This window comes from Amblyomma mixtum, chromosome 3 (assembly GCF_055824585.1).
Source record: "Amblyomma mixtum isolate Tamu chromosome 3, ASM5582458v1, whole genome shotgun sequence".
NCBI classification, from domain to species: Eukaryota; Metazoa; Arthropoda; class Arachnida; order Ixodida; family Ixodidae; genus Amblyomma; species Amblyomma mixtum.
Genome location: NC_143014.1, coordinates 133,697,182 through 133,717,997, shown reverse-complemented (window position 1 = coordinate 133,717,997; position 20,816 = coordinate 133,697,182). Strand labels below are relative to the sequence as shown.

Here is a 20,816-nt window from a genome sequence, read left to right as displayed (position 1 = left end):
CTGGTAAAAGTGATGACTGCGATACAAGCAAATTTCATCCAACAGCCGACTTGGTGCTGCTGCTACTTGGTGCGGTTCGCCTACCGTCTGCTAGCTCCGTTGCTGAAGGCATCGTGGAAATCGAACATATCTTTTATTATGGGACGAGTTCGCAGTAAAGCGATGTGAATAGTAGGCCTTTAATTATAGCGCAGGCAACTTCCGAAGCGCCGTCAGCAGCGGTTTCAATGCGAAACCAGATAGGCCTAGCGACGACTAGGGCAGCCTGGGACCAGCGCGCAGTTCGTCGCGCGGTGTTGCCGCAGGCGGTGTCGTTGCCGAAAGATCCACTTTTGCACAGACATATTTTCGTTGCTCGAATCTAGGAAGCATCCTCGCTGGTATCATGGCTGTTTTGCATTTTCTTGTGCGAACGTGATGTACGCCGAGCATGCCGGCCAGCCTGGATCCCGTCTGCCGGCGACATAAAAACGAGCTAAAGTGTGTTCTTGACGTAAATAATAAACCCTGGGATAATAAATGTGAAAAATGTGTCATTTTTGAGGATCGCTGACCAATACTGAGCTGCTGGTAAATGTAACGACTGTGATACGAGCAAATTTCTTGCCACAACCGTCTCGCAGCTGCCGCTGGCCCGACGTGGGGTCCGGCTCGCCTGGCGCCCGCTCGCTTCGCTGCAGAAGGAGTCGCGGAAAGTGACCATACTATTATTTTATTGTGAGATGATGCTGTTGACTGCAAAGCGATGTGTAGAGTAAGCCTTGTATTATAGCTCAGGCGACTTCCGAAGCGCCGGCCGCTGCAGCTTCGATGCCAAAGAGGCAATAGGCCTAGCGACGACCACGGCAGCCAGGCAGCAGCAGAGCTCGTCGCCCTGAGCGCCCGCGAGCGGTGCCGTTGCCGAAAGCTCGCAACATAAGCAGGCGTGCTTTGTCGCTGCTCGAGAAGTATTTCTGATAACAAGGCGATCTTGCCTTGTGATATTTGTACACCATCCCAAGCAGCGCTCAGGCATTGCTGCACGGCGGCGAAGTGCGACACCGGTTGTGAGCGGAGCTTGGGTAGGGCGGCGCAGCGATGCTCACCGCTCCGTGTCTCCCTGCTTGTAGTGGGGCGGCAGTTCGCAAGCGACGATCGGTGCAGCGCGTCGGCCAAGCTTTTAAGGACACGCCGTTCAGAAATCGAGCGCTGAATCCTGACGACGACGACGGCTCGCTCACTTCCATCTTTCGGCAGACAGTGCCGAAGGGCAACATCTTGCCGAACCCTGGCTTTGCAACCAACGACACAGCACGGCCGGTCCATTTTGATTGCGCATGCGACGGAGGTCGCGACAGAAATCAGTAGTGCGGTGACTCCAAATCGCACCTCGATTCTCGATTCGGTTCGACGGCGGCGCCGGCGGAGTGACACAAGCGGCACGAGCAGACGAAAACACTGTAAACCGGAAGTGCAGTACTAATTTCTGACACCGAACACACAATAACTGCGTAAACATGCATATAAACGACAACTCTGCTTGCTGAAATGCGAAATGTTTCCGAAAAGAGTAAGAGTGTGAAGTATCTAGAGCTTCTAGTTTGTTAAATGCGTGATTTCACGTTGGCACCGCGAACCAATCATAGACCAGCACTTGTGACGTAAAGAGTACAAACTGACGTAATGAGTACGGATTCGGGCGGAAGTTCACCGCCGCTGGTCGCCGCGAGGCTCGGGAGAGGTAGTTTTTGAAAATGTATTGTAAATTATCTACTCGCCTTTGATGTATTGTACGCGGCATGAACGTTCAGTGGCCTACGCTCTACATAATGCAAGTATTTGTTTGCCAACCTCAGACACACCTTTCAGGGACCCTTTAAAGGAATCGCTCGACACAGTTCCATTCCATCTTTCGATCGTTACTGTCCAACGCGCTGAAATCAGACACATTTCATCAACGCTTCTACATTTCTCTTTAAAACGTCCTGAAAATAAAGGGGGGGAAGGACGGGTGTGAGAATTCAAGGAAGCGCCCATCGCTTAGAAACACCTCAGAATAGTCTCAAAGAGCCTGGTCCTCTGTGCGATTAACATCTCCCATTTATACCTTTGCAGTTTGTATTCACGTGAATAAGTTCACCGACGCAACAATCAGAAAGGCAGTATTTTTTCGTTCCTACCCTTGCACCTGTTGCTTCGGAGCCGATGACACGCTGATGTCGAGCATATCAGTTTTCTAAACACGAACACACGCAAAAAAGACGTTATGCTATGCAACATTATAATTATTATTTGAGAATTGTACCACATACTATTCGGTGGGAGATGCGGCGCGTATACAGTCAAGCAGTTAGATTTCGGTTCTTTTTTCACGAAAACAATAAGGTTTTTAGAGGGTATGCGAAGAATTCACGCTTATAAACCAGTTACGTTCTGTGGTCTTGGATCAGATCAAGCTCCACACGGAAAGAGTGCGAGCGATAAAGATACGACCGTGAAATGGGTTTCTGTTTCACGTTTTACCGTTTTACCACGAGACGGCGGAAAATCATTCGGGCTGCAAACAACCCTGTGCGTGGCTGCATTGGTGGTGTCGGCGTTTTTTTCGCGGATTACGTTTTCTTCAAAATCCAGCTGCATCGTCCGCTTACGGTAAGTCTATACGTTTATATTTTATTCATTTGGTCTCCTAAACACTCTAAGCAGAGCTGTGTGTGCAGAACAGATTATGTGCGCAGTGACAAACGTCCTATCTTCGTTTCTAAGGCGGAAGCCATCGGGTTCTCGACTAATGCCGCTTATCTCTGTGCCGCTGTTACTAACGCGCGGAAAGGCAGTCTGTGCGATGCCCTTGATGATAAGCCGCTCCTCGCGAGCTGTCTACTAGAGTTTTCGTGTTTCAAGGTAGACGTGCGGCCAGAAATGTCGTTTAGCCTGTGAATGACGGCCGAAATGGAACTGTGCGGTAGTTAGCGCCGTGTGAGCTCAATTTACTTTGAACCTCCGAAAACGTACTTACATACACTCTCGTTCTGTGGTGGATTACATTTATTTTCTAATCTTTGTGTTATCGCCTGTCTGGACCTTGGAGTGCTGTTCTTTTTGAGGTGTGCATTTCCTTCCTACGTATGGACGCTCGCTCGGTGCGCGTCGTGGGCGCCGACGTTTCAGCAAAGGTGTCTTGTAACGCTACAGATTGGAGCGCGAGACGTTTGTCAAAGTTGTAGTTAAGCAGCGCTGAAGGAATGCTTTTAGTGTGATGGTATAAAATTCATTGCCCGCGCGATTGGCCGGCGTGCTCAAACACCGCGAAGAACCCACGAGCTCCATCCCGTCTCCCCGTCGTTGCACACGTACGGATTCCTCCATGTCTGTCATCAGAGCCGTTGGCCGCCCCCGCTCGCCTGCGGGCACTTCATTTTGAAAGCTGGGTAAAGGTTGGCTCGACAAGAGGTGGCTTACATTTCTTTCCGAGTGGTTCGTTCATGATCCCGCTCACGCGTGCACAGATTTCTCTAATACCATTTGCGCGAGAGGCAAAGTATGTGTTTCTGATTTCAGACTGCTAACTTACGAAAGCGCCGATGTAATTCGCCGCTTATTTGCGCCTAAAATTAAATTAAGCTCTCGTGTTATTATAGCTGCACCTGTTGAAAGCGTTAATTGTTTCATTTAAATACTTCCTACTTTGAGCGCGTTCAATGCTTTCGTTGATTTTTCTAGCAGCGTTGGGTTAGGCTACCTCCATGTAAGAAACACACCTCTTTACGGCGCTGTTGGGGCTGCACTTGAAGGAAAAACTAATTGAATTTCAGACGGTATTTTATCGTGACAGTAATTTGTTGTCTTAAACTCGCGACTGCTTTTGAAACGGCGCAGCTGCAGCCTCTGTGTGCAGTATGGGTTTTCTGAATAATGAGCGCGGCATGGAAGCGCTGCAACCCGCTTGTTTCTAAGAGCACGCGCAGATGTATGAGTATGCTGTTCCATCTTTGTGCTTCAAGTTATAGGCGCAAATCTGTGGTGAACTGGTCGCTTCTGCCTGCTGGTTTTGTATAGCTTGTGCCCGTTTGAGTATCGGCTTACGTACACCCGGCCAAATCTTTAACTGGCTCTGGTGTTGCATCGATAAATGAACCTTGTAAAAAAGGTGCCTTTTGGCTACACTGCTGGCATATTCATGTTGTAATTTGACACGTGAGATGGCATTTCATAGTTTCTTTTTGTTAATATAACGTTTGAGTGGAGTACTTGCGTGTTTCGATCAAAGTTATCAGAAATATTCATCGTCTGCTGCTACGAACAGCCGAAACAAGCGGAATACGCACCAATGGTTCTGGTGGCGCATTTGCACTTACTCTAGGTAAACGACTTGTCCGCCATGAAAGGAGTGGTAGTTTACCCAGAGGATGAGGCCATATGGACCAGATTCATTGCTGCGTCTGCCGCTTGTTTCAACTGTTGTAGTGGCAGACGAATATTTCTGATAACGTTGATCTAAACACCCAAGTGCTGCACTCAAACATTATATGGACAAAAAGGAACCACGAAATGACATTTCACTCGTCAAATTACAGCATGAATATGCTAGCAGTGTAGCTAAAAGGCACCTTTTTTACAAGGTGCATTTAGCGATGCAACACCAGAGCCAGTTAAAAATTTGGCCGGGTATACCAGGCTTCACGCAGGGTATTTTGAAGCTCTTCTTCTATAGCGGTTATAAGAATAAATGCTGCAATATTCTTCTTTTTGGATCCCTGTGTAAGGTGCGCTGAATCTGTATTTTATGGAGGTGGCATTCTTAACACCTCCTTGCGAGTCAATGCAGATATGTGGCACAATTGTTCAATGTCTTCTGTTACAAATAATGTATAAGGATTGCCATACAGAAATCAGTATCAGTACTGGATTCAGAGTAGAGTGCTCCAGGGATTACGGGTCTTTGTTACAATGTTTTCTGAAGACACTTATAATCTGTCTTATAACTGAAATGATTATAAGTGAAATGATTGCGCCGGCGTGATAGCTCAGTGGCTATCATGTTCGTCTGGCGACCTGAAAGATGCAGGTTCGATTCCGGCCTATGCGGTCGCATTTTAATAGAGGCAAAATGCTAAAGGCCTGTGTACTCTGCAGAGTTGGCCGAAATTATTCCGCAGCCTTTCACTTCAGCGTCTTGTAGCCTGTATCGCCTTGGGTCTTTGAACCCCATAAAACCAAACCAAAAGATCAAGATTGCCTTTCTAGAATGGCATAGCCAGGATATGCCTTTCATTGTAAAGCACATGTGTAGAGATGGTATGGGAATTTTTTTGGGGTTCCTCTGTTATTTTTTTCCTTTGTGCTGTACAGGTGAACATGCCCGGATGATTGACTGCAGACAACAGGCCGCAAGAATGCTTCTGAGGAAACTAGCGGGACTGTTACTTTCAACATTTATGTTATTGTGCATTCTTATGGTCCATGTATTGCATATTCCCGGCCTGGATAGCTTGGAAATAAAACTAAATTTGTAAGTATATTGATTGTCATTTGTGAACTCTGGTGACTTTTTTCAGTGGTTGTAGACTGTCTATAGGCAGTTTATAGATAATGGTCTACTCATAGTTTAGTAGACAGAGGTCTATAGACTGTCTATAGACAAAGGTCTACAGCACTGCCAGGCCACACACCTATGGAATGTCTATAGACAGTCTATAGACATATGTCTACTGGACCAGTAGACTTTTGTCTGTAGACTGTCTATAGACAGTAATCTACAGGAAGTCCATAGCCATAAGTATATAGGTCGTCTATAGTCCGTCTATAGACAAGTGTCTATAGACAACTCTATAGGAAATGTATGACCGTAAGTCTATAGATCGTCTATAGACTGTCTATAGACATGTGTCTATAGACTTCCTATAGACCTATAGACTTTCAGTAGACATTTGTCTATAGACTGTCTATAGACAAAAGTCTACTAAAAGTGTATGGCCATAAATCTAGACTGTCTATAGACCAGTCTAAAGGATTTGTCTATAGACAGTCTATAGACTTCATAGACTAAAGTCTATAGACAGTCTATGGACTTTCTATAGAAATTTTTATAAGGGTACACAGCTACTAAAAATTATTCACGACTCTGCACATGCCTCAATATTCAATCACGAATTGATGTAATTTTTGTACCACTCTAAGGCCTCTAATCTAGCCGGTCATGTTAAACTTCAATTTAAACTCGTAAACATGTTTGGCGATGATGCTAAATACGTTGTATAAAGAATTATTTGCCAGACTGCTGTCACATTATGGTGCCCATGCCTTGGAAACTCTTCCAGTTCTTTCAGGGGTTCCTCAAGGTAGTTTTAGCTCCGTTGCTATTCCTCGTGTATATGAATGGTACATGTAATGAAAATTATGTTAAAGTACGACTATTCGTTGATGAATGCGTGCTGTACAGTGAAGTAAAGGACACCTATGACCATGTTCAACTAAATAGCGCTTTGAGAAGAGTTACTAAATGGAGTAATAAGTGGCAGATGACAATTTGTTCATTACAAGGAAAAAACAAAATTAGGTTACGTGTACTGATTGTATAATGTTAACTTTCAAGCTGTCTTTGAATATCGCTACTGGAGTGTTCTGATAACATCTGAGTTAAAGTGGACTCTGCATGTGCCAAGTGCAACTAGCTAGTCATTCGACGCGCGATACAAAACTTCTAGACCACGACCTACTAGGTCGTGTTCTAGACTGTCATATTTACCCGCCCTGTCCTAAAATATGCTGACATTGTCTGGTTCCATTTCACTAAAGATAACTATACAATGGTTGAAATTGTGCAAAGAAATACCATGTGATTCATCTACAACTGTTAGCGACGCAGACACTCTCCCATCGAACTGCTACATTCACTGAGCCTTCACACGCTGCCCTGTCCAGCAAAACATCATCATCTACGATTTTTGTATTCAGCGTTTAAAAATATAAACATTATAGTGAAGTTCGCGGTTCTATGCATGTTTGAAGCGTCTCTGTGTTCGCGAAAAAGAATGCCCCTTGAGTTTCTTTTTTTCTGGCCTCCGCCCAAGGGCAGAGAAGGGGATGAGTCATAGTCGCTACCCAGCGGGATAAGGGGAGCCGACAGCGGAGGATTTGGAGAATACGGTAAAGGTCAAGCCCTCTCCGGGAACGTATACGTCAGGTCACATCCCACTGTGCACGTTCTTGCGGCGAGGTGGGCTTGGGTGGGCGCACGCGGGCGGCGACGATCCATCGTAATCCGCGTCGTGTCACGTGACTTTTGTCCCATGTCTGCGGCGCCGCGGCTCAAAGCGTAGGGTGACTGTGGCGGCGCTCGTTGACAGCTTGAGGCGCGTTCAACAAGACATTGCCACGCTAGCTGCAGACAAGAAGAATGACCGCTCGTTAGTACGACTCAACCTCAGCTCACATGTACAGGGAAGGGACATGCGAGAGATGCGCTTTGTACGAATTTTTGTCCGCCCGTCTACTGTGCATGAGTGGATGAAACAACTCGCACCCGTGGGAAAAGGAGAATGTTCGCGAAGCTCGCGGTAGAAAGAGAGAATCCTCTGAAATCTCCATAGTGGAAAGTAGTAGTAGGAGTAGTACAAGACCTTTATTCGGCCATAATTTACAGGCCGAGCATGTCGACCAACTGGCCGACCAGAAGTCGCTGTTCTTCCTCCCTTTCAGCGCCAAGCCAGTCGAGCCAGGTGGTGATGGATATAGAAGGTGGGGGGTAGGAACCCGACTGCTGAGCAGCCGGGCAATAGAAGAGGCAATGGGCCAGGACCGCATAGATACAGGGGCAGTTGGGACAGGAAGGGTCTGATCGATAGCGATAGAGAAAGAGGCGAGACGGGGTGATAACTGCATTCATTTGGATGTGCTGAAGAAGGCGATCGAGCCTCCGGCACCGTGAGCGATGGATGAGGGGGAGGGTAAAGGCGTTTGTGTAGGCGGAGCACGAGGTAGACCTCTTTTATGGTGCGGCGAAAGGTGAGTCTCCCACCGTGCTCCGAGGGCTTGGGCCAGGGGATCAACGGTGCCCGGAAAAGTGTGTCTCGGGCGAGCTGATGGGCCAGCTCATTGCCGTCAATCCCTGAATGCCCAGGGACCCAGCGGAGGAAAACGATGGAAGGCTGCAATGCGGAGACCGCTCGTTCGACCTCCTGTTGGAGAGAAGGGGTTAGGGTGCGTTTCTGTATGTGGTGTATAGCGGCTTGTGAGTCTGAATAGACTGTGTACTCTTGAAGAGAGGGAAGGAGAGCAAATGACTGAAGGGCATGTGCAATGGCGAGGACCTCGAGAGACAGTGCATCCGGAGGGTGTAGATACGGCCCGCTGGTGTGGGTTTCAGGAGCGGGGAGGTGGCGATGGTACAGGGCGTAGCCGCAGGAACCTCGAGGAGCCACGAAGGAGGCATCCGTGTAGGCTACACCCTGGGTATCAAAGAGAGGGGAATGGTGCTGCGCGGACGCATGACGACGGCGTGCAGGACTGACCCTGACGGGTAAGGGAAAGGCGGGCAAGCTGCGAGTCACGATGGACAGAGAGAAGAGAACGGAGAGGATGAAAGAGGCCTGTGGCAAATATCTTAGCGGTAGAGGGAGTTATAGGGAGGTTGAGAGCTGCCTTGTAGAGGCCCACAAGGGCAGCCTCGAGAGTGTTGAGTCGAGTCTGATTGAAGGAAATGTAGGGTGCAAAGTACAAGACCTTGTTGAGGGCCAGCGCGTGGGCAACTCGGCACGCGTGAGCCTCGTGGAGACCTGAGCGCTGAGTGACCACGCGCCGCAGTAGGTGAGTTACGGAGTGGCAGGTGGTGACAGCGTGGTGGAGGGCTTGCACGTTCTTGGTCGCATGCAAAGGAAAGCCAAGAACCTTGCACTGCGTGACGACAGGAATGGGAGAGCCAGAAAGGTGGAGAGAGACGAAGTGGTTGTGTGAGCGCTGGTATGAGGAATGGTTGAGAAGGAGAAGCTCGGATTTTTCAGGAGCAGGAGAGAGGCCAGCGGTGGTGAGAAAGGAGTCAATGAGATCTAGGCCACGTTGCAGGGTGTCCTGTACGTGACCGGGAGAGCCCGACGAACACCACAGAGTGATGTCATCGGCGTAAAATATATGATGCAGGTCGGGAATTTCAGCTAGCTGGGAGGCGAGAGGGGCCATAGTAAGATTGAAAAGGGTAGGAGAGAGAACAGCACCTTGAGGAGTGCCACAGGTGAGGTGGTGGGGGTCGGACAGATGGGTGTCTACTCGAAAGCGAGCCACACGTTTAGAGAGAAATGAACGGATATAAGAGTACATGCGGGGGCCACAGTCTAGGGAGTCGAGTTGGGAAAGGATGTGGTCGTGGCAAACACTGTCGAAGGCCTTGCGAACATCGACAGTCACAAGTGCGTGAATTTGAGTGGGGGTAGGTGACAGAAAGGTGTGCTGGAGAATCAGAAACATGTCCTGTACACAGACGTGGCGTCGGAAGCCGATGAGAGAATGGGGGAAGAACTCCCTCGCCTCGAAAAAATTAGAGAGGCGAGTCAAGGCCATGCGCTCAAGGGTCTTACCAACGCACGATGTCAGGGAGATTGGGCGGAGGTTAGAGAGAGAGGGAGGTTTGCCCGGCTTTGGAATCATAGAAATGAGGGAGGAGGTCCAGGAGCTCGGCAGGCAGCCGCTGTTCCAGGCCTCATTGTAGGTTTGAAGGAGGAATTCTTTGGCGCAGTCAGGAAGGTTGCGAAGTGTGGTATATGTAATGGCATCCTCACCAGGAGCCGAGCGTGTAGTGTTATGTTTCTACCCCCCCCCCCCCCCTTAACTCTCTTTGTGTGTTCCCGTCACACCTGTGTCCACTCGGACCACGTGGGCCCGATCATGCAGCTACCGTGAACATTCATCGAGGTCGACAACCTCGCGACGACCATGGGAAGTTGGATGCTTGGAATGCCCCTCCGAGCCTCAGCGGATTAGTGTAGCAGGAATGTCAAAGGCCATTGTCAGCAGTAATCCCAGCGAAATTCCTTGAACGGAGTGCAGCGGCGACGAAGGCAGGCGAGGCCCAGGAGCTATTGTCCGAGCAACCACCGTGAATGCGGAGGCGACCTGGCGGCGCCGTCACGCTGGCGGATAATTGAAGAATTCTGTGTCCCCGACTCGCGTTCTGGGCAATCGGCGGGGAGGCAAGTTCATTCCCCTGCTGGAGGACTTCGGGAGATTCCTTTCCCACAGGGCTGGATGAGTCAGCATTCTCCCCCTCTCATCGACCCAGCGGCGTGAGAGTGGATAAACCCGCACCTGCCCAGCCGTGGGTGGTAACAAGAACGCCCCCTTCGGTCCATCGGATTGGACAGTGCTCGTCGACCATTATTACCCAGCCAGGGATCTGGGGAAACCGGACGATATTTAACTCGGCCGTGAGTGTGGCGGAGAAGCCTGCTAGCTCCGGTCGACTACGGTTGACGAAGACGTTGCCCTTCCACTGAGAGCCATTCTCAGCCCCGCTCTATGTAAATAATGTAAATATGTGAATACAGTTTTTCCTTCACTTCCCCTACTCCCCGTCTCCGGCCCACGTTTCCTTCCTCCTTCGGCACTGCGGCGGTGCTCCTGGATCCGATGCCTGGTGGGACACGCTTCTAGCATCGACAAATATATCAACTGGTTGGCAGCGGTGGGATCTTCCACGCTTGGTCCTGGCTTCAGCAGTGGTGAGCGCTTGACTTTCTTTGAGAATCTGCCAGGCTTGATAACTCTGGAAATTTATCACTACCTGTAGATTGTTTTTCTGCACGTGCTCGCTTAAGCATTTCACGTAGCAGCTTATTATTGAAAGTCCTCGTTCGGAAGTTGCCATGGATTTGAGCAAGCTAAAGAAGCCAGAGTTGATGTTGCTGTGTGAAAAGCTGGGTATTGAGGCCAGGAAGAGTCACAGAAAGCCGCAGCTGATTGAGGCTATTAAGGAATGTGGTGCTAAGGAGGGAGACAAAATTTTGGAGACCTGGGAAGTCATTCAGGAGGGAATCAGGAACGCTAAGGAGGAGGCCGACAGGGTTGAAAGGGAACGCAAGGAGAAGGCCGTCAGGGTTGAAAAAGAACGCCTTTACCGCAAGGAAGCCGCTAAGGAGGAGGCTGACAGGATAGAAAAAGAACGCCTTTACCGCAAGGAAGCCGCTAAGGAGGAGGCTGACAGGATAGAAAAGGAACGTCTTCGTCTCAAGGAAGCCGATGAAAAGCAACTTGCTTTAATGCGTTTGGAGTTGCAAACTTTACTGGCGAAGCGCGCCGAGAGGAATTCGACATTAAATCAGGAGGTTTCGGCGCGAAGTGAAATTAAAATCATGAATGAAAACTGCGTGTCTTTGCCCATTGCCCGCGTCGCAAATGAGAGCCCGCTCGGGGTGCGTCTGACCGAGGCAGCCATCTCCCAAAACCTGCCTAAGCAGCATCCCTCCATTTTCAATAATCGCTCGGATATGCTGCCCCAAGAAAAAGGCCTTTGTTTTGGAGATAACGCTGCGCAGGTCCTTACCATTTCGAAGGCTCGTGAGGTCGCAACGCCAGCAGAGCACGTGGTTGAAGAGGGCAAACCTCAACCTGTAAGCCCGAAGCCTATAAATTCTCACGGTGATGAGCTAGAACAGGCTTTATTGCAAACTGTCGATGAGGCGAATGCCGGCGACTTTACCCGTGACGGCTCCGCGCTACCTAATGACGAGCCAGCCCAGGACTTACTCACTTTTAGCACAGGGGTAAAGAGCACCGATAGTAGTGCAAGCTATAGTGAGTCTTCCGAAGCAGGCGCAAATAATGAGCTGGGGCTAGGTGAGGAACTGAAAACGAATCTAGTGTTGCCCCACTCAGATGGCTTTCTCGAACTCCTTCGTGTGGACAGAGAAACGTTCACCGCTGAGCAAGAGAAAAACCAGACTCTACGAAACTTGAGTCACCAAAGTGACCTAGGTGTGTCACGGAAGAACATACCTTTCCAGCTCCGTTCTGGCCTGCTGTACCGCCAGTATAAGGATAGGAAAGGTATCCAACACGACCAACTTACTGCCCGCGTCGCGATCGAGAGCCCGCTCGAGCTGCGTCTGACCGAGGCAGCCGTCTCCCAAGACCTGCCTATGCAGCATCCCTCGATTTTCCCAAATCGCTTGGATAGGCTGCCCAAAGAAAAGGGCCTTAGTCTTGGAGATAACGCTGCGCAGGTCCTCACCAGTTCGAAGGCTCCAGAATTCGCAGCGCCAGCAGAGCACGCGGGTGAAGAGGGCAAACGTGACCCTGTAGGCCTTATAAACTCTCACGGTAGTGAGCCAGAGCAGGCTGGATCACAAACTGCCAATGAGGCGAACGCCGACGACTTAACCTGTGACGGTTCCGCGATGGCTAGTGACGCGCCCCGCAAACCAACAGCGAGGGCTTCCACGGAGCGGAAGCGTATAGAGGTGGCCAAACGGGAAGAGGTAATAAAAGGGAAAGTGCGGCTCTTTTTGTCTGCTCGACTGAAATCCAAACCGCGTAGCCGCCCCAATTTGGCACCTCGGTGCTCAAGAGTTCGCACCCGCCCCGTGGGAACACAAGCCAAGAGAACGCAACGCGCGAACCCGATCCGAGAGAGACGGATACGCTGGCACGGCATTCGCACTCGTCCGTTCCCTTCTCGCGTTCTGCTTTCTGAGCGTCAGCTAAACTTCAGAACCGCGAGACTTGGACGAAGAACAGTGCAGGGTCCCAAGCTGAAGTTCCTAGCCTTGTGTAATTTTGCACCTGCTAGAGTAGCTATCGGACCGCGGCCGCGCAGGGGGCGGCTGAAGAATAGGAACCAGTAAATTCCTCTAATCGTAATGTTGTTTCTAGACGGTTTCGAGGAATAATCCTATTCAGTTTATTGCTTGTTTCTTTTTGTTCATTTAACTCTCCTGTACAGAAATGCAAGCTGAAATTCCTAGCATTATGCAATGTCTCATCTGCTAAAGCAGCTGTCGGACCGCGGCCGCGAAAGGGGCAGATATGACGCATAATCTCATATTGAGTTTAATGCTTGTTTTTGTCTTTTGTTCATATCACTCTCCTATGCGAAATGAGAGCGAAAATTTGGAGATTGGCATTGCCGGACTCAGTTTACATGCGTTGCAGTAAAGTGCGAGGTAATGACAACGCTGATGGCCTCAGCCGAAGCTCTCCCGTGTAATGCCCTTTCCTGACTCCCCAGACGTTAATCCGCTATGCAAATTTGTATTTTGTTTTTTTTTTGCTTTAGCGGGAATCATATTTGTCTGTTTTGTATGTGTGTTCAGCAGCTCCACCTTCCCTTCGTGCTCTCACGGGCGGTGGCTTTCTGTGACATAAACCGTGCTACGGCACCCCCCCAAAATTTTAGAAAATTTTCCTCCCTTTTGGCTAAACAAGCTCTGTGTATTCTGGTTTGGTCAAACATGTCAACTTTCGGAGGAGGACGTAAATTTCACGCTACAGCTCATTTTCTCTAAAGAGATTTTGTTGACCGAAAACAGCTTGGCGGTTCTTGAAGTCAGTTTGGCGCTTTCTGCTTGTTGGGCTTTGGACTTTGCTGGTTGAGCTCGTTACAGCTGTCAACGAAGCAAGAAGAACCTTTGGGCCCAGCTGTGACCAAAGGCCGAACGGACACAACTCCAGGTCTCTGCGCGCAGCAGCGTTGGCTGCAACCACTACGAGACCTCTTCGGGCGGCGGACGTGCTGTTATGTTTCTACCCCCCCCCCCCCCCTTAACTCTCTTTGTGTGTTCCCGTCACACCTGTGTCCACTCGGACCACGTGGGCCCGATCATGCAGCTACCGTGAACATTCATCGAGGTCGACAACCTCGCGACGACCATGGGAAGTTGGATGCTTGGAATGCCCCTCCGAGCCTCAGCGGATTAGTGTAGCAGGAATGTCAAAGGCCATTGTCAGCAGTAATCCCAGCGAAATTCCTTGAACGGAGTGCAGCGGCGACGAAGGCAGGCGAGGCCCAGGAGCTATTGTCCGAGCAACCACCGTGAATGCGGAGGCGACCTGGCGGCGCCGTCACGCTGGCGGATAATTGAAGAATTCTGTGTCCCCGACTCGCGTTCTGGGCAATCGGCGGGGAGGCAAGTTCATTCCCCTGCTGGAGGACTTCGGGAGATTCCTTTCCCACAGGGCTGGATGAGTCAGCATTCTCCCCCTCTCATCGACCCAGCGGCGTGAGAGTGGATAAACCCGCACCTGCCCAGCCGTGGGTGGTAACAAGAACGCCCCCTTCGGTCCATCGGATTGGACAGTGCTCGTCGACCATTATTACCCAGCCAGGGATCTGGGGAAACCGGACGATATTTAACTCGGCCGTGAGTGTGGCGGAGAAGCCTGCTAGCTCCGGTCGACTACGGTTGACGAAGACGTTGCCCTTCCACTGAGAGCCATTCTCAGCCCCGCTCTATGTAAATAATGTAAATATGTGAATACAGTTTTTCCTTCACTTCCCCTACTCCCCGTCTCCGGCCCACGTTTCCTTCCTCCTTCGGCACTGCGGCGGTGATCCTGGATCCGATGCCTGGTGGGACACGCTTCTAGCATCGACAAATATATCAGTAGCATTAGCAGCCAGAGCCGATTCGAGCTCTCGGAGAGTGAAGGAGTGGTCCAGATCGGGGTTAGGTCCTGGAGGAGGTAGCTCCGGTGTCGAACCCGGGACTGAATCCGAACCTGAAACAAACCCGAAAAAATTCCGGTTTGACACCCTGATTGCCGGTGGGGACAGAGGGTTAGGGGAGGGGGGTACGGGGATAGCGGATAACAGGTCGAAATGTGCCGGCTTGTTGGACACTGGACTGGGCTTGTAGAACAGGATAGAGTTGAGAACGAAGCTCCCCAACGCGCTCCCCAGAGCGCCCCCCCCCCTTCCCAAAAAAAGAAAAAAAAGTTTTTTTTTGGGGGGGGGGGGGGTGTCATGAAAAGGCTCCCGCATGCACCATGTACGCGGAACGACGACGCTGGAAATTTTAAAATTTGTGGGCTGCCCTGTCAAGTCAGCAGCTGCATATAAGCTTCCGCTGCCTATTATGTGCAGAGCGCAGTTCTGATATGTGGCGCCCAATCTTCAGCACTGGACTAATTCAATAGGCTTGTGAAAGGCGATTTCGTCTTGGTTTGTATTTTCAATATTGTAACTTCTGTTTGCGCGCTCCGATTTCAGCAGTTATGCCCGCACTGATATCTGTACAGCATGAGGAATCCTTCGAACCGGGTACTACGATTTCCTTTATAGGGACCCTGAAAAGGGTGTTGGAAGTTGGCTATAAAATGCTTGCATTACGCAGAGTACAGGCCACCGAGCGTTCATGCCGCGTACAAGACCTCAAAAGCGAGCCGATAATTTACAATACAATTTTACTAACTCCCACTTCCGCACCTCGCTGTGACCATGCCAAGCTTTCGCCCGAATCCGCGCGCATTGCGTCATGTAGCGCTCTTTATTGGTTCGCCGCACCAGAGACGTCGACGCCAAACCAGTTTAGGAGGCGTTGGCTCCGCCCCCTGGGGATTTCTCACGCGCGTCGACGGAGGGGCCGAGTGCGTGGTGCCGGCGGACCGACATTCAGCGTGCAAAAAAGTGACGGGAGGAGAGGGAAAGGCGCGAAGATGCGGAAGTTCAAATTTTGACTACAAATAACTCAGCTTCCACAAAACGCATGAATAAAATTTTTGCTGGAGAATATTTGCGACGCTGCGTCCTTTAGCATCCCAGGCATATCGCATCTTTGTTGAGATAGGGCTTTTTTCTAGTAACGTCCAGCCGTTTCAGAGGGGCATGCACTGCGCAATGGCCGTCAGGTTCGCTGCATACGCGTTCTTCCACGAATGACGTTTCCTCGAGCAATGACGTGGCAGACAACGGGAGAATAATTAGGCTGCTCCTATGCCCACGCAGATGCGAACGTGGTCTCCGCATGCCCCTGCCTCTAGCGAGAACAGCGCGCTGGTTTGCAAAGCCTCCTTGAGACAGAGATTATGTGCAGCGCAGACAATGTACTGCGATGACGACATTTTTAAAACGCGATGACGAACGCTGTTCGTATTTTGCAGCGATATATGGGGCGCCATACGTACCCCACTATACGGCTGAAAATCAACCCATTATAAATGAAAAATTTGACCAGGGCTGTGCTTTCTATGCCTTCAATACGTATGAAGTGCACATGGCGATCGGTCTGCTTTTGCAGTCTGTTTTTGTCAAAAAAGAGATGAGAGGAGAAAAGTGGAAAATGAAATAACTTAAGCATATCAAATCATGCCCTTGTTTAAAGAGCAGTGAAGACATTTCGTGCCAAAAGAACGCCACGCATGCCATATATGTATGATAATTAAAACTGTTATGAGCCACAAATTACCCCTCTTCTGGAGAGAAGAAAAACTTTTCTGGTTACGTGGTTACTTTTCCCACACCTTCTCTCCCTTCAGAAATTCGTCGCCTGTTTCTGTGCTTCTGTCCAATGGTTTTCATGTAGTGTTTCCTTTCATTTGATTAGCGATGCTTTACTTCAAAGCAAGGTGCTCCAGAGTTACTCGCATCCACCGTTACCCTGCGTCCTAAAAGAATTATGAACTTCTTGCGACTTTTATGCCCGTGGTGACGCTTTTCTGCAGGCTATTTTTTGCTACTTTTGGCACTTCAGCGGCACGTTGGCTACTTTTCGGTTACTTTTATGATTTTTGTGGCTCTTTTTCGAGTTTAGGACCTGGCAACCCTGAGTGGAAACGAGTGGTCATTGTTCTAAAGTGGACCTCCCACGCTTTGCGCATGCCAGTGTGAGTAATTAAGAACCAACACCAGGGTTGTGGCATGTTGCAAGTTGCGCGTCCGCGCCGAGGGTGGCGCCATGGTCGAAACGATTGCAGCGATCCTGGTATCGGCGGTAAACGCGGCTACAGTTAAGCCTAATAAAAGTGAAATTTTTCGACCACTATAAAAACATGCTTATGAACTAAATTATAACCAGCAATAGGTATTAAAAATAAGATATCAAAGAAATTAGTTGCGAAGATGACGACGCGGGTAACGCGGCAGCAGACGACAAGCAGACGACGCTCGGTCAGCCGCGCAAGCGAAAACGGCGACATTCGCACTGCAGCAGCGTCATTGGCGTCATGTCGAGTCACACAGTGAGCTTTTCTTGGAGTCTTTATACTAAGAACTAGCACTGCAGCATATTATGTTGTCCCTAGCCCGGACGCACTGTGATTTCTTCTACACAAGTCAAAGGTTGAAAATTTTCGCTGCCTTTCTCTGCGTGTGTTTATTCATAGCCACAGACTGATGCGTTTCAATACATGTCAGATGTTTTGCTTCCCTGCTATTTACCTAAATCTCTTACAAAGTCGCGTACAAACCTATATTCAGTCATGTAGCATTTTATTATCTATACTGTACCTACCTCTATACCTTTTTTTATCCCCTATATATTCTCTGTGCGCTCATGTCTTCTAGGTTTACATAATGGCGTTTTTTTATTTTCATTTTTAGGATGTCTGTTACTGATACTGCAATGTCACTGATGCCTAAAATCACTTTTTGAGCATCGATTGTCACTGCTGATGTTCTTTTAATAAATTGTTCTTTGTACAAAACCATTTACGCGTTTCGTTCTCGAGCGAGCGCAGCTGCTAAACAGTCGCGCCGCTCGCCACCGTGCACCATGCTACATCAACAGACACATCGGAATACAAAAGCGAGCGAGCAGATTCCGTAAGTACTTAGAAATTAAAGCGTGATTGCAGCGCGGGAGCAGTTAATCCCCAGTATTTACAAAGCTTGGATCGAGCTAGCGGCCGCCAGCACCAGGAACGCGCGAGTACAGTGCACTGTAGCGCGAGCAACCGGCCACAACCAGCCGCCTAAACGCGCGCCGCCATATTGGATTTTTGATGCGTTTACCGCCTCTCCCAGGTGCCGCCACCATCGTCTTCGAAAACAAACGTCCAATTGGCTCTATGAGAGTGTCACTCCCTTGCCAACACTTCGGCCAGGTGCGACACGTGTCTCTCTGTAGGACACAGACCTTCTGCGTTTAGATACCAGCATGGACGGTGCGGGTGGCCGCTACCCCTGGCGTTGGACTCTCGCACGTGTGCTGCGAGGCCTTGCCACCGAACGCTCCTGCACCGCGGGCGCGTTCACGGAATGCTGGCTCATCGACCAGCTAGCGTCGTGGAACAAGGCACTGCGGACGGTGAGGTTGAAGTTGACCGAGTTTAAGCCGGGCGAGCTGTGTCTGCGATCCCACGACGATGAAGATGGCTGCGAGGCCAGGTGCCATGTTGGCGGTACTAATGAAAACGACGCAGCTTTCCTCATGGGATGGCTGCCCAGACAACACCGCTGTATACGCGAGGTGAGAGTGTACCACCAGGCGCACTTCGAGCAGCTCTCCTTCGTTTCGTCCTTCATCGTCGGGCCGGCGCCCAACTTGCAACGCGCCGTGCTGCATCCCCGTCACAGGCATGAGCCAGGGATCGGATTTCTGCAGGCCTTTGGCCCGCCGCAGTGCCTGCGTCACCTGGAGCTTACCAACGTTATTGTTAGCAACGCCCTGGCGCCCCAAGTGGCCGAACTGCTGAAGGTGAACGCGCGCACTCTCGACACCGTAAAGCTTGTAGGAAACCGGCTGTCACAGGAATCTGCCAGATCCCTGCTCCTCGCGCTAGCCGCGTGTGAGCGGCTGAAGGACTTGACGATAGAGGACAGCACAAATGCCACCGCCTGTGGCGAAATGGCAAGTTTATTCAGGAACAGTAGGGTCATTCACAAGCTGACCTTGGTGGCTCTGTGCAAGGCGGACATAAGATGCCAGCACACAAGTTACAATCTTTTACTTGGACCGCAAGTTTGTCGTCCCTGTTTGAGAGACCTCTTTGATGCATTAGAAGGAATTTTTTCATTCAAGCACCTTACACTGGTAAACACATTTATTGGGCGCGGATTGGCATATCCATTGGCACTGTTTTTGCTTGGGCGTCGCCCAATTCAAACTCTGTCACTGCTAAACTGCAATTTTGATACCAGAGGAGTGAAATATGTTGCCACGGCACTGTCTAGAAATTTCACTTTGGAACATCTCAACTTGAACAGTCATTTGCGCGACTCAGAAGTTGTCGAAATGTTGTGCTCGGCTCTTGCAAACAATGATGCTCTGACAAGCCTCGTTCTGCCTGAGATTGGCAGCTTTTCGTCTATTCTAAATGAGGGAAGTTCCATCCTTCCGCTGCTCTGGCTGGAGTGTCCTAAACGTGTCCAGCTTCGCCTGTGTGTAGACCGGTACTCCCTCCTGTCGCCAGCCTTGGCAAAGGCCCTTGGATGCTCTGCAGAGGTGAAGATCTGTCACGAGGGATGTGTTGGTGAGGTACTTTGCTCCATGTATAAATCGTTGGCTTTGAATCCCTCCATAAAAGCTCTCCACGTCGACTGCGGGGATGGCGGCAGTGCCAATGAGGGTAATGCACCAGGAGCTGTCATCGGTGCACTCTGCACAGCACTCAAGGCGTGTGGACGCCTAGAGACCTATTACTTGGACGCGGGCAGGGCTGACAAAGTTGGTGAGAAGACAGACCAACTGCTGGCTGATGTATTTGATGCCCTTAAAAACAACAAGTGCCTCAGGAAGCTTTCATTGGTCATGTCTCGGCTGACCCCCAAGACTGCTCGGTCGCTGTCTGTCTTGGTTGGCCAGTGTAAGAACAGCCTGGTTGAGCTGCACATCATGGTCGTTGGCAGCATTTCTGATGCTGCCCTTGGTGTACTTTGTGACATGGTCACCGAGAATATCATTCTCTCAAAGATAAGCATCAGATGCTCCGCTTGGAAAGATGTGGTGCGGGCAAGCGCAATCTTGGACGATGCGAAGGAGCAGAACCAGCGCTTGCTCAACAAGGCAGTGCGGTTCGTCATGAGCATCAGCAGAGGGTCACCAGCACCTGCCGAGCTTGGCTATGCCACCGCATTTGAAGAACTTTGCGGAACATCATTACTGCGTGAAGAGCTGGTGGCACTATCGGAATCTGAGCCTGAAGGGTCTCTGGACGAACAAAAGGCAAGGCGCTACCTTCAAGAAAACTACATGTTGCTTGTTGGTGTTGTGCGCGTGGCAGTTGTCTGTGATGCTAGCAACGGCAGCAAGCAGCTGGATGCACTCACTGCAGACTGCTGGTGTGCGATTGCACAATATCTGAAACTTAGTGATGTTGTAAAATGAACCATTATTTTCAAAGATCAGGCTCACATATCCACAGGACATTAAAAGACCATTGTCATCTTTGCTAGTATGTCTATGTAACTGTACCGTATAACTACAGTAAACTACAGCGTACGCATAAACATTTTTGAATAAATAAAAAGGGAAGTTTTCTTGGAGCACTCGTGCGATCCAAACTTGTGTTTGGCACTCTTGGGAATGCACTTCATCACTGGGACCAGGCAAACGGACAGCAGCGGAAGTGACATCACAGAGGCAAATTGATGAGTTACTTCTTGTATTATTTTAGTTGTTAGGCATAGTTAGGTACAGGACTAGGAGCAGAATTAACAACAGTTGTTTTAGCGGCCTGGTTATTCAAACCAGCAGGTAAGAATTTCAGGACTAGCAGAAGTTATTTATGTTCCAATTATTAGTTTGTAAGAGTCATATCGTAATTTAGCTTTTTGTAAGAGTTAGAAGAATTGCCGAACATTACTCTTTTTACAAAGAGCTAACTTGCGCAGTTTGGAGAGTTGATTGAACATATGTGTTTGCATGTGTTGTTTTCAGGGCAGCAATAATCAAGTCTAGCTAAAATGATTAGGA

At 49.7% G+C, this 20,816-nt stretch overlaps 1 protein-coding gene and 1 long non-coding RNA gene across 2 annotated transcripts; both read left to right on the top strand.

Annotated features, from left to right (window-relative positions):
• The first annotated feature begins 1,991 nt into the window (after positions 1-1,991).
• On the top strand, positions 1,992-5,498 carry LOC149351990 (uncharacterized). The gene is made up of 2 exons (XR_016289516.1): positions 1,992-2,631; positions 5,332-5,498. It is a non-coding gene; the product is annotated as an uncharacterized LOC149351990 (long non-coding RNA).
• Positions 5,499-18,059: 12,561 nt separating this feature from the next.
• On the top strand, positions 18,060-20,228 carry LOC149351989 (uncharacterized). Its single transcript, XM_089575658.1, has one exon. It carries the CDS (start codon positions 18,060-18,062, stop codon positions 20,226-20,228), a length of 2,169 nt encoding a protein of 722 aa, XP_089431784.1.
• Positions 20,229-20,816: the final 588 nt, after the last annotated feature.

Coding starts and splice junctions, on each gene's coding strand:
- LOC149351989 (XM_089575658.1), top strand. CDS start 18,060: ATGGACGGTGCGGGTGGCCGCTACCCCTGGCGTTGGACTCTCGCACGT.